The following is a 14,079-nucleotide window of genomic DNA, read 5'->3' as shown; positions in this document are numbered from 1 at the left end:
AGTGGAAGCCAATATGGACCAAGCCATGCCTCAGCTCCGGAACGTATTTGTTCTGCACTAGGACAACCCTCAGACTTTTTAAATAATTAAACAAGCCTGGCAACTTTGCCAACCTCAACACAAACCCAGATTTATAATAGCATCGCATGACTCAGTGGTATGACACCCGCATTCTGCTTGGAGAACCCCCCATTGTGTTATCCAATGGGTGAGCACCAGGCACCCCTGGTTTTATCCAGTATAATTATCTGATAGGTGATAGGCAGGGGTTAAAGTGGGGCGGAACTGAGTTCCGGCAGTTGTAATTGAAGCCAGAACTCAGTTCCGCCTCCTTCCGCCCACCGTGCACGGGCACAATTATATTTAAATTTCCTCCAGCAGGCTGGCTCATATTAGAGCTCAGCCTCCGGAGCCCGCCTAGTATCCCCCTGCCTCCGCAGCAGCCTAGCACACTGTGTACGGCTACCCCACCAGCCGCCATCCGTACACAGTGTAGCAGTAGCACCTCCTCCCGCTTTCGTCCTGGGACTGGGCGGCCATCAGTCAATCAGAGCTTGCGGACTGGCTCCTGATTGGCTGCCAGACCCCGAGCCAATCAGAGCTCGCAGGCCGGCTGCCAATCAGGAGCCAGCCCGCGAGGTATGATTGGCTGACGGCAAGGGGAAGAAGAGACAGGTTATGCGCTCCCCTCCGAAGGGAAGCGGCAGTGGAGGACGAGGAGCCAGCACTCGAGGATGACACGGACTCTCCTCTCCCCGACACCAGCAGCAACAACGGTGAGTTGTGCTGCTGCTGGGATATTCTGTTACATATTCGGGGCATATGTGTTTATTGCACTGTAGGGGCATACCAGCTGGCACTGTGGGGGCATATATGGCACTATGGGGGCATCTGGCACTATGGGGGCATATCTGTGTCTGGCACTATGGGGGCATATATGTGTCTGGCACTGTTGGGGCATATATGTGTCTGGCACTGTGGGGGCATATCTGGCATTGGGGGTATGACTGGCAATGGGGGGGTATCTGGCACTGTGGGGGCATATGTGTAATGGGCATTATGTTGTGCGGCGTAAGGGGCATCATGGTGTGGGTAGTAATGTGTAATAGGCAATACGGTGTGGGGAGTATTGTGTAATTGTGTAATTGCCATCACAGTGTGGGGTGTAATGGGCATCACGGTCAGTGTTCCCTCTAAGCTGTGCGCGTGTGCGCGCGCACACAACTCGCCGAGCCCGCGCACAGACATTACAATTGAGCGCACAAAGGTTAAAATCTTGTTTTAGTGTGCCACGAGTTTAATAAGGTTGAAAATCACTGCTATAGTCTATATGTGTGGTGTGTGAAGTCTGTAAACATTCAAATTGCTTTATTAACTCAACAGAACTCGAAACCTAGGCCTGTATACGTTATGTGACGCACAAAAATGTACATTTCCTTCCAAAGTTGCACAGCCAATATCTTTTTCTGCACAAAGCCTTCGTAAAATTAGAGGGAACATTGATCACGGTGTGCAGCGTATTGTGTAATTAGCATCACGGTATGGGGTGTAATGTGTAATTGGCATCACGGTATGCGGCATAATATGTAATAGGCTACTGAAATCATTATATACTGTTTATCTGTAATGCCAGTCATCGTTTGAGCTTGATGTGAGGCATACTAGGTCACTGTGTGGGCCTTTATGTTTTTATGTCACTGTGTGGCCTTCAGCCGGCCAACTTAAGTGTGGGAGGATAATGACCATTCCTGTGGTAACCAATGTTTGGTCATGCAGCTTGGAAAGTGGGTGTAAGGTAATTGATTTCCTGTTAGACCACGCCCCTTATATATATATAATATTAAACCACACACCCTTTTTATTAAGCCACACCCTTTTGGCACGCAATTTCTTCACTGTCACGTTATGTATTGGGGGGCTCATTTTCATTTATTCGCCATGGGAGCTAAATTGTCTAGAAACGGCCCTGGTTGGAGGTGCATTATAAAAAATAAAAAAAAACAGCTTTCTGATAATGCCTGTGTGTATACACACACACAGGCCCTCATTCAGATTGTCTCATAAGCTGCAAACATCGTAGCTTACCGAGCGCCTGAGATGCCCCCTGCTGAATACCTGCCCGCCACTGAATACCCATGGTGCGTTCTGGCATTAGGGGCATGGCTTATTCCAGGTGGGAGGTGCTAGCGGTGTGGCCCGCAAGGGTGGGTGTAGAGGGTTGAGTTCCACCACCTCCCTAGCACTGGTGATAGGTGTAAGCAGTATCAGCCATGTGGGTGCTGTGTGTGTGTGTGATGTCATTATTAATGGAACTCTACCAGAGAGGGCAGAGTTGTTCTTCTACTGTATACATCTCCAAATCTGAGTGCCACTAGTAAATACATCTATATACCCAGTGTCGAATAGGCTTAGCAGTAAAGGACAGGATACCAAGTGGTACAGATTAGGACAGGGACAGAAGGGCCATACAGTACAGGAGGAGACGCAGGTAGCAGGAATTGGGGGTGGGTATGGATCATAGGATAGACAATGTCTGTGTTGACTCCAAAAGGTCAACATGCACTACACTACACATGCACAATGTCGACATTGACAAAAAGTGAACACTAGCATAATGTTAACATGAAAAAGCTAACATGAGTTTTTTCATGGTCGCAATTTCCACATCAAATGTAATTATACACAAATACAAACATTAAGTAAACAAAATACATCTGTTTTATTCCCCGTCACAGATTAAATTGGAATCTTCTTGACTGCAGTTCTCTAAAATAACTTATTACTATTGCTAAATTTCCCCGACAAATGGGGTGTGGTCACAGCAGGGTGGGGGCGTGGCAATGGCTGGAATCACTTTGTCCAAGTATAGGGCTTAGATTTATCTTCATGCTTCCTGTATCATGTACACTGATGCTACCTTTGGACGCACCTACAGTACCTAGGGGACACTGTGCACCTGCTCTGTCCAACCCAACTCTGTGCAAACCTCCATCTCCCACCTTGGTTTCTTACAACGTGTGAAATAGATATTGAACAAGAACCTGATATACTTACTGATGTGACTTTTACTTTAATATCCTTAGTACATACCGTGTTTCCCCGATAATAAGACACTGTCTTTTATTTTTATTTATTTTAAAAAAAAGCACCATAGGGCTTATTTTCGGGGTAGGGCTTATTTTAAGTCCTCCTTTAATTACATGCCCACAGTCCTCCTTTAATTACATGTCCCCAGTCCTCCTTTAATACGGTAACATGCCCCCATTCCTCCTTTGATAACATATGGTAGGGTAATGCTCACCAACAATAAAGAATTCATATAACTACGCCAGAGCTTCTTCGTGGCTGCACACCACTGCTCACCTGGCTCCCTCTGGCTGCTGCAGCCGTGTGATGTGCGCGGTGATGTCACGCGCTGCCCGCAGTGCATCCCTGGACTGTCCGGGAGTAGAATGGTCCCTTACAAGCATGGGGGGTGAGGGGGGTGAGGGGGGTTAGTGGGGGTGGAAATGGGCTAGAATTTACGGTAGTGACTTCACTATGGAATTTTTAATAGGGCTTATTTTCGGGTAGAGCTTATTTTGGACCAGTGTCTAAAATCAAGGGTAGGGCTTAATTTTGCGGCAGGGCTTATTATCGGGGAAACAAGGTATGTGTGAAGAGTCTGTCATTATTTTATAAAACACAGCTTACTAACATTCGCACAGGCTTATGGCGGGATGTACTAAAGGGAAAATGCGGTAAAACCCCCGTTTTACCGCATTTTCCTATGTACTATCACCGGTTCGCCCCGTTTTCGCAGGCCAGGGTATCGCCACCCAGAGGGTGGCGATACCCTATAGAAGCCTATGGGCTTCTTTCGCCGCCCGACGTACGCCGTCCGCGCGCCGCCCCCCCTCCCGTCCTCCTTTAACCTCCTCCTCCCCCTGGTGTGACAGCCGGGAGGACATCCGGCTTCAGGGGGGAGGAGGAGACACAGGGGGACGCTGGCAGCCGCCGGGAGGTGACGGAGACCCCCGCAGCCCACATCACAGGTATCGCGGGGGTCTCCGTTACCGCAGCCCGATGCTGGCCGCATATGTTAGTACATATGCGGTAGCATCGCGGCGGCTGCCGTGCGAAGGGCGCGGATGTATGTTGATACATCCCGCCGTTAGGGAGTTTTTATACGGTACTGAAAGATTTTGTGCCATTGCAAAGACCACATCTCCGCTGCTCCCAACATACAAAACTCTACAACAAACTTAAATAAGGACAAATGAATCACATATGGGTAAGAGCTTCCACAATCCCCTACCATGGAGATTCTGCTTCTTCTCCCACCACTGTGCTTCTATGAGGACCTTCTTGTCCACAGTCAATGGCTCTTGGCCACAGGACAATGTATCGGGCAATAGTACACAATAATTTACAAGACGTCATTGTCTTTTGGGCTGTGTGTCTCACCATCTCTCCTCCTATAGCGGTAGCACGCCCACCCTACGCCTACTACTATTGCAAATATAACACAAGCGATGACCGACACTATTAATGATAGCCAGTGGTTTCTTGGCTGCATCAGATTGGCTGTCACCGGTGCCCATAATGGGCACTGCCACGCTGCATCCCTGTAATTAGTGAGCAATAGTTCAGCTTGGGGGGTACAGCATGTGGATGAGAATTCAACACGGTCATAGTATCCATCAGGTCCATGTGAGGTTGTCCCTGAACCATTGAGAACCTTCACTGATCTTATGCCATCGACATGTGACAGCAGGAGGAGGGCGTTCCAGGGGTGGTCCTGACACAGTCCCGGCAGAGGAGACTCAGGGCAAGAGCCAGAATAAGAGGGAAGAGTGCAGACAGGAGGAGTCACAGGAGTCGCCTGAGAACAGGAGGAAGACGTTACAGAGGTCACTGTCATAGAGAGATGATATGTTGGAGAATACTTATTACAGATATCAGATATTCATACTATACAGGTATTATACACATCATAAACCCAAACATAAATACTGAAACACATAATACTAATAATATAATTGATGTACTCTATATATCCTATAACAGACTGACTACTGGAATGGGCGAAATAAGGATCTGATTCAGACCTGCTGGCTAGGATGCGTATATTCAGGTAAATGCCACCACCCGAATCGCCCACCACCCGAATCCCCTCACTAGCATACAAGGGGATGTATACTGGAAAACATCTCCTCGCATGTAGCTGAAGGAGTTAGAAAAAATTTGATGTACGCTGACCATTGAATGATTTCTCTCCCCTTCGGTAATAAAAGTAATTAAAAATGGATCTTTAATCCCAAACATCGGGGAAGGGGTCAATTCGACCCGGCTACGAGCAGGACTGAAGCAGCTTCTAAGTGAATGCTAGAATAGTTTGGTTCAATATCGCCATCTTGGGGCCAAAAGTGGTACTACAGCAGCTGCATGTATTAATTTCGTACATTAAATCTGCCAACAGGTCAGGGGGTATGGGTCAAGAGTCAGGTATGTTTTGTCGAAAATCGAAATATGTGTAGTCATGTTGTGCCCAGCATAATGTTGTCATGCTCAAAATGTGGACAGTGAAAATTTAGACTGGTACCGAATGTTGGCGCCTAGTTTTAGGACTTATAATTTCTATTGCCTGCATTTTGACTGTGCCTGCATTTCATATGTTGACATTCTTATTGTAGATAGTTCCTGTGTCGACATTAACAGTGTCAACATTTTAACCATCTAGTCCCTTGATGGCTAACCTTGACACTCCAGATGTTTTTAAACTACACATCCCAGCATGCTCTGCTTCAGTTTTGCTATTTTGGCCATGCTAAATCTGATGCAGAGCATGCTGGGATGAGTATTTCAACAACAGCTGGAGTGTCAAGGTTAGCCATTAAGGATCTAGTCATTCTGAAATTCAACTAGTGACCGATGTTTAGTTGATAGTGCTGGAGCTGGAGACGCAGTGTGTATGTGCAATGATATGCTATGTCTCCAGGTGCTGTGTAGGAGAAGCCGCATCCTGATTGGATGGCTATGGCCGTGTGACGGTGGAGGTGGGAGCCTTGCACAAAGGCTGTGCTATTAGTTTCCACCTCTGAATCCCCACAATATTATGGCTGCAATTCTATCACACAATGCCTATCATATAGCAGTCAGTACTCACCTCTCTGTTACCAATAACCACCAGTGAGAGATGGGTGGAACATGGTGGCAGATTGCTGTCACATTCTTCAGCCGTTACCAGAATGGTGACAATCACATTGTGCTCAGTGTCATCAGGAACTTGGATCTCCATCTGCTGTAGACGTGTCTCACCGGGTCCCATCTGTATCCTACATGGGGAGGGCACAGGAGGTCTCAGGGTAGATGATGCAGTAAGTGGAGAAGGGACAAGTTGGGGTAACAGACATGGAGAGGGACAAAGGATAGATCAGGAGGAATGAGATGGGCAATGGGTACAGACATGGAGAGTGGTGGGAGAGGGACAAAGGATAGACCAGGAGGAACGTGATGGGAGAGATGGACAATGGGTACAGATGTGGAGAGTGGTGGGAGGGACAAAGGATAGATCAGGAGGAATGAGATGGGCAATGGGTACAGTCGTGGAGAGTGGTGGGAGAGGGACAAAGGATAGATCAGGAGGAACGTGATGGGAGAGATGGACAATGGGTACAGGCGTGGAAAGTGGTGGGAGAGGGACAAAGGATAGACCAGGAGGAACGTGATGGGAGAGATGGACAATGGGTACAGAGGTGGAGAGCGGTGGGAGAGGGACAAAGGATAGACCAGGAGGAACGTGATGGGAGAGATGGACAATGGGTACAGACGTGGAGAGTGGTGGGAGAGAGACTAAGGATAGACCAGGAGGAATGTGATGGAAGAGATGGACAATGGGTACAGACGTGGAGGGCGGTAGGAGAGGGACAAAGGATAGGCCAGGAGGAACGTGATGGGAGAGATGGACAATGGGTACAGTCTTGGAGAGCGGTGGGAGAGGGACAAAGGATAGACCAGGAGGAATGTGATGGGAGAGATGGACAATGGGTACAGGCGTGGAGAGCGGTGGGAGAGGGACAAAGGATAGACCAGGAGGAACGTGATGGGAGAGATGGACAATGGGTACAGTCGTGGAGAGTGGTGGGAGAGGGACAAAGGATAGACCAGGAGGAACGTGATGGGAGAGATGGACAATGGGTACAGGCGTGGAGAGCGGTGGGAGAGGGACAAAGGATAGACCAGGAGGAACGTCATGGGAGAGATGGACAATGGGTACAGACGTGGAGAGCGGTGGGAGAGGGACAAAGGATAGACCAGGAGGAACGTGATGGTAGAGATGGACAATGGGTACAGTCTTGGAGAGCGGTGGGAGAGGGACAAAGGATAGACCAGGAGGAATGTGATGGGAGAGATGGACAATGGGTACAGACGTGGAGAGCGGTGGGAAAGGGACAAAGGATAGACCAGGAGGAATGTGATGGAAGAGATGGACAATGGGTACAGACGTGGAGGAGCGGTGGGAGAAGGACAAAGGATAGACCAGGAGGAACGTGATGGGAGAGATGGACAATGGGTACAGACGAGGGCAGGCGGTTCCATCGCTTTGCTAGGCACTAGAGGGAGCTGTGGAGAACATGCCCCAGAAAGGTCATTACAATGAGTGTCCCATTGCAGTGGTTCATCCGGCTCACCTGAATGTAGTGGAGTCCTCGCTCAGGTCATCATTGAAGGTGACAGAGTAACAGTGAGATGCTCCAAAATTTGTAAGTTTCAATGAAACCGGATGCAGGAGTCCTGGTTTCAGAGGCGAATCGCTAGAGATCTGTAAAACATTAATGTTATATCACGCCTCAGAGGATCCATGCGGAACATATGGTAGGCGTAATATAGTGACAATCCAATACATAAATTAGCAGCCATCTTAGGGACTGATTCAGACCGGCTTATTATGGTCCAAATTCAGCCCCGTCTCCTATGGTGGGGTCAGCGCATGTGCAGACTCCCGCAGAGAGCTCCTTTAGCAACATTCTCATTCGCCAGGGCACTTACACAGTGATTGACAGACAGAGGGCGTTCTGGGATGGACACCCGTCGGTTCATGAGCGTGCCCAACAAAACGGTGAGCACATCCATAGAAATGCTGGGCGTGCCCCAGGGAACCCTGCTCAGGGCGGATGGATGACATCACATGACATCAGCACCCACCCCCAAATCGGGGGCTACTTTTCTGCTGCAATCAGTGGATAAAGTCATTTGATGGTGAGCCACCACATAATGATGTCTCCTCTGTGTGAGCGCACGCGAGGATGGGAGTCACCCTGTCACTGCTAAGCAGAGAAGTGGTGAATAGATGTTCACAGAACCAAGCCCCTCCCCCATGACAAAAATGGTAGGTGTGGCTCCCAATGGTGTCATCATTATCATGAAGCCACATCCCCTTTTACAGACAACACTCTCCCTTTTCGGCGTGCTCACAGTGGGTGTCTCAGCCCTTGCACATTCAGCTGCACCGATGTACACAGACTCACCAATACACACTGCTGAGTATACTTTGAGTTGTGACTCAGAACCAGGCCCATAGACTGCTATAGATAAATGCAGTGTAAGTGCAATAATTGCTCCTTATCGGCCATCTGTGTCCTGTAGAGTTATTTAAGTTACTTTCCGAACCTGATCTTCTCAATGCATGGCGCTAATTAGGATGTTGACGCTAGACACTATCAATATATATAAAAGGCTAACAACTCTTCACCTCTATGAGGTGAAGTACCACCACTGACCACTAGAGGCCACTCGACGGACCAAATTACTCCTTTGTGTGCGAAAAGATGTCATTACAGAAAGTGAAAGCAATTTTTGTACAGTACAAGATAGGCCAGAGAAGGAAACCTCGCTCACCTCCAGCATACATTCAGCCAATTTCAGCTGCTGCGGGGCTTCGCGTTTAATCTCGTGTCCCTTCCCATCCTGGCCTCTCACAGTGACACTGAATTCCCCAATCGGTATATTCCCGACCTGTGCCACTAGGAGCCCCGTCTGATTGGCTGCTTCCAGTTCCACTGTCCTCGTATCCCCGGTGACTGTGGTCAAGCTGACATGGCTTAGGTTGGCCGATGCTGGGAGACCGATAACATCCACTACCAGGATTGCAGGGACTCCTAGAGACGACAAAGGAGGTGGGATAGAACCAGCAAGAGTATATTAGACACAAACTACACAACAAATGCAGAACTAGGCTGGGACCACCCAGTAATGTCCCTGATAAGGTCCATACACACTGAGCGATTTTGCCCAGCGCTCAGTCTGCTGGTAATACCATTAACTAAGGAACTGAATTTGATGATCAGAATACTAGGATATTGATCCAATACAACGCTGATCATGTATATTATATCGGACTCAGGGCGTGACTTCAATCATTGGCATGCTGGCATATCTGCACCAAACCCATTGGTTTGCCCACTGTGACGAACTGCCGTTGGTGTTGATGCGGAGTGCCACTATGTCGCCATTGGGATTTGGACACACACTCTTAAGCTAATAAATGTATTATTTTGATTAATCAGTATTAATATTATTTTTTGTAAATTATTATTATTCATAATTTTATATAATTTTCTGTCCTAGAATAGTTTGTATGTTCATTTGTTATTTGACTGGTTTCCGAGAACTGCTCTATTGGCGTCCGGTTTCCCTGACAATGGACTAGGAGCCGGACATGTCACGTGATCTCTCCAAGGTAGAAATAACATTTTTGGACAGCTGATAAAGTCTCCATGGTGATGCAGCTACACTAAGGGGCTGCTAAAGAAGGTTGCCATGGAGACGTGGCTTCACGCTCCATCCACCGCCACTCCATGGTGTTGTAGCTGCACCAATTGGGGGCTAAGAAAGGCCACCATGGAGACGTGATCCCAAGCCCCTCCTGCCGCTACTCTGTGCAGCTGAGAAAGGTCACCATGAAGGGTTGTGTCTAGATCCACTTCTGATTTTTTACCAGGTTGTGACATTAGGTTAGGGCGGAAGTTGTTAGATGCCCTCACAGCGTTTTTTTAAATTTTATCTGTAATTTATGTAAGCTTACGTTATTTCCTTTTATTTCAGCTGGATTGTACCCGGCCTATTATCATCTTCCTTCCTGGTCACATGATGAAATAGCATCCCATGTGACTGGTATAAGCCATTGACTGATCATGACCCAATAGTTATGTTATGGGGGACGGGATAGGGTATGAAGGTTAGAGCTAGGCACTAACAGGGAGGGTTAAGCTACGGGGTAGGGGCAGGAGGAAACACAAACACTACACTCCCTAGGTCTTAATGATACAGCCCTTTCCTGGTTCACATCTTACCTATCTGATCGCTCTTTCAGTGTTCGCTTCTCTGACTCTACTTCCTCTTCACTACCTCTGTCAGTCGGAGTTCCGCAAGGCTCAGTCTTAGGTCCTCTGCTTTTCTCAATCTATACCTCCTCGCTTGGCAAACTAATCAGCTCTTTCGGATTTCAGTATCACTTATATGCGGATGATACTCAAATCTATCTATCAACCCCAGAGTTGTCACCAGTGGTTTTGGGCCGAGTCTCTGAATGTCTCTCTGCCATCTCATCTTGGATGTCTTCTCGCCAACTCAAACTCAATATTTCCAAAACTGAATTACTTATATTCCCGACCATCTAAGAACAGTTACCATCCTGATATCTCCATCACTGTTGACAACGCGACAATCTACCCTACCCAACAAGCTCGTTGCTTAGGGGTCACCCTCGACTCTGACCTGTCCTTTGTTCCCCACGTTCAATCTGTCTCCAAATCATGTTACATGCATCTAAAAAACATATCCAAAATACGACCGTATCTCACACAAGACACTACCAAATCTCTTATCCATGCACTCATTATATCCCGCATTGATTATTGTAATAGTCTCCTAACTGGCCTTCCCAAGAACAGACTCTCACCACTGCAATCCATTTTAAATGCTGCTGCTCGGCTGATCTTCCTTGCAAGACGCTCATCGTCTGGTGATCCGCTCTGCCAGTCCCTCCATTGGTTGCCTTTATATTACCGTATTCAATATAAAACACTTCTACTTGCATATAAAGCTATCAACCATACTGCACCAGCTTATATCTCTGCACTTATCACAAAATATCTCCCATCTCGACCACTCCGCTCTGCACAAGATTTGCGTCTTTCATCTGCACGGATCACTAGCTCCCATTCACTATTACAGGACTTTCATCGGGCTGCTCCCATCCTATGGAATGCCCTTCCATGCACAATTAGACTCTCCGCTAGCCTCCAAACTTTCAAGCGTTCCCTGAAAACTCACTTCTTCAGGCAAGCCTATCATATTTAAGTTCTACACGCATAACCCTCTGAGGCACTTATGTATTATATAGCTTCCCTTCTGGACTTGTAACTTGGTGGGACTGCTATGCTATTACTGGTGCCTGTCCTTGTGTTTCCCTCCTATATACCTAATAGATTGTAAGCTTGCAGCAGGGCCCTCTAACCTCCAAGTCTGTCTGTTAAACAGTTTGTTTTATCACTGTCTACTATTGTAAAGCGCAACGGAATCTGCTGCGCTATATAAGAAACTGCAAATAAATAAATAAATAAATAAATAAGGTAAATATATTTACTGGACCCTTATCAGTATTCTGTATATTGGTATGCTGGCATCAGTATTCTGACCGCCGGCGCCCTGTCTGCTGCTCGTCCTTATGTATTCCAGAGAAATGTGGTGTGTTTGCAGGTAATGAGGGTAAATAGGTAGATCGTTCAGACACATGATTGGGTTGAGGATGGTATTGGCACACTCTGCGCGGCAAAGATTAATCTTCTGTACCACTGAGAGAGAAACATCCTGGTTCTGCCCTGTCTCCTCTGCCTGGAAAATGCCAATATGAATCCATTTGGCAGCTCCTAGGCCACATTGTATTTGGCAATGCAATGTAGGGAATCTCTTCTGTAATTGTACTCTATCTCTTTCAATGACCATATACAGCCTGCGTTATAACATGGAGGGAATCTTTTGTTACCTACCTGCCACCGGTTGGTTGTTTAATTGGTAGAGTCCCGGATGAGACCCATTTACAGGTGTCCCGAAATAATAGAGGAAATCCACAGAGCTGCGACCTAGAGATAGAGGTAGAGTTTCAGCTGGGAACATGAGATGGGACAGGAAGGAAGGGCAACTTAAATGTGCTGGGGGCGAAAGAATGGGAAGACCAACAGAAGGCGATGAGAGGCGCCTACTATGTAAGGGGGTAGAAACATTATACGCGATGCATTACTGTGAGATAGCGGTTCTGTGTTATCCTCGATATGTCTCCTCTACTAGAATACAGGACACAGGGGCAGACTTATTAACTTGGGGAAGTGATAAAGGAGCCGGTGATAATGCACCAGCCAATCAGCTCCTTGCTGTCATTTTTTCAAACCCAGCCTGTATCCTGACAGTTAGGAGATGATTGGCTGGAGCATGATCACCGGCTCCTTTATCACTTCACCAGGCTTAATAAATCTGCTCCATGGGGCCTAGTTAAGGGCCACATGAGACTGATGTTGAAAATGTTCATGGTCATATTATGAAAAGTGGACCAGTGCCATGTGAGCGTGGCCAGTGCCCTGTGGGCGTGGTCAGTAACCTGTGGGCGTGGTCAGTACCCTGTGGGCATGGTCAGTGCCCCATGTGCAAGGTTTTAGTCACCATTTTACACAGTTTAATAAGAAAGCCTCCTAGTTGTATATGATATATTTCCAGAATAACATGATCTCACCTTGCACGTGCAGACTGTGGGGTCCAGCAGTTTCCATATAAACTTTCCAGTCACCCACCTGCAGAGGATCACTCAGGGTTACCCGGATAAACTTGCCATGGATCTGATGGCGGCCATTTTGCTTACGGCCTAGTTGGATAGAAGACTGATGACATTAAGTTATTACATTCAGTATGGCGCTCACGTTCTTTATTCAAGCATATCATAGCGGAGAACCCTCACCTGTAGGGTCCTGAATATTATATTTCCTGATGTCTCCATTAATGTATAGAGTGACGCTGTGCACAAACGCGTCCACCAGAAAAACATAAGTCGCGGCACCTCCCTCTGACCTCTGCTTATGTAATAGCGTGACCTGCACGATAAAGAGGAGAGGGACGTAACCTCTACAATTACCGTTATCAATTAGGTCCTCTTACACAGAGTGGTCAGCCATAACTAGTTGCAAGGGGATCTCCACTCACCACATCAAAGTGAGCAGAGTCTGCGATGACCTCTGACACCTCAGCGATGTCACGGTTGTTGGTGAAGATGATCTGGCCGCCTGAGGTTGAAGCAAGGTCAGTGTAGAGGTCAAACCTGTGTGGGCGTAGCAATTCCCTCTTGCTCCTCCCTGTAGTCCGGGAAGGATCCTCTGTTATTAGGAAAGACACCTGAAGAGACAATAGAAATGCCTGTGCTTCTATCTTATTCATATTGTTATGTGCTGTCTTCTCCGCTCTTCTGCCTAAGGACCTGGGAGGTATCATTCGCTCACCTTGATCTTCTTCTCCTGGATTAAAGCCTCCACGGAGCTCCTGAGATGGATGTCCTTGGAAGATGCATCAGTGAAGACGAAGATCTCGGAAAGAGGTGGAGTGTTGATCAGCGCTAGCTGAGAAGAAAGATAAAGATGTTAATGACAGCAATGAAAGCATATAGGGGAGACATGGAGGGGGGGTGTATCAAACCTTGGGGAGAGATAAAGTATCAACCAATGAGATCCTAACTGCCATTTCATATACTGTGTTTGATAAGGGAAAGGAGGTGATTGGTTGGTATTCTCTCTCTCTCCAAGATTTAATACATCTCAGGCAGAGAGACAGAAAGAAGTAGTAGAAGGAACTTACACACCTGCAGAGCCGATAGACACATCTCCGGTTCATCTCCCCCGCCAAGAGCCATTAGACTGTCCAGTATTTCCAAGAACTCAACAGGGTCACTTGTCTTGTACACAGGACCAAAGTCTAAATATAACAAACAGAATATGTCGCCTTGTTGTACAATACATCAAGCTGTAACTTGTTTATGACAGACAGGTACAACACGCG

General features: G+C 47.3%; 1 protein-coding gene across 1 annotated transcript in view; it reads right to left on the bottom strand.

The window, feature by feature from the left end:
* Positions 1-2,695: 2,695 nt before the first annotated feature.
* The window catches only part of VWA7 (von Willebrand factor A domain containing 7), a 31,043-nt gene continuing 19,659 nt past the window's right edge, over positions 2,696-14,079 (bottom strand). Inside the window, exons 8-17 of the mRNA XM_083160049.1 lie at positions 13,883-13,995; positions 13,527-13,643; positions 13,234-13,422; positions 12,992-13,124; positions 12,770-12,898; positions 12,033-12,125; positions 8,881-9,140; positions 7,674-7,804; positions 6,149-6,317; positions 2,696-4,864 (exon numbers count right to left, since the gene is read on the bottom strand). Of these exons, the coding sequence (XP_083016175.1) occupies positions 4,409-4,864; positions 6,149-6,317; positions 7,674-7,804; positions 8,881-9,140; positions 12,033-12,125; positions 12,770-12,898; positions 12,992-13,124; positions 13,234-13,422; positions 13,527-13,643; positions 13,883-13,995 (1,790 nt within the window). The 3' untranslated portion in view covers positions 2,696-4,408. The remainder of the gene's footprint in view (positions 4,865-6,148; positions 6,318-7,673; positions 7,805-8,880; positions 9,141-12,032; positions 12,126-12,769; positions 12,899-12,991; positions 13,125-13,233; positions 13,423-13,526; positions 13,644-13,882; positions 13,996-14,079) is intronic.

This window comes from Crinia signifera, chromosome 9 (genome assembly GCF_055691185.1).
Source record: "Crinia signifera chromosome 9, ASM5569118v1, whole genome shotgun sequence".
Taxonomy (NCBI): Eukaryota; Metazoa; Chordata; class Amphibia; order Anura; family Myobatrachidae; genus Crinia; species Crinia signifera.
The sequence above is the reverse complement of the archived record's forward strand: the minus strand, read 5'-3'. Positions and strand labels throughout refer to the sequence as shown.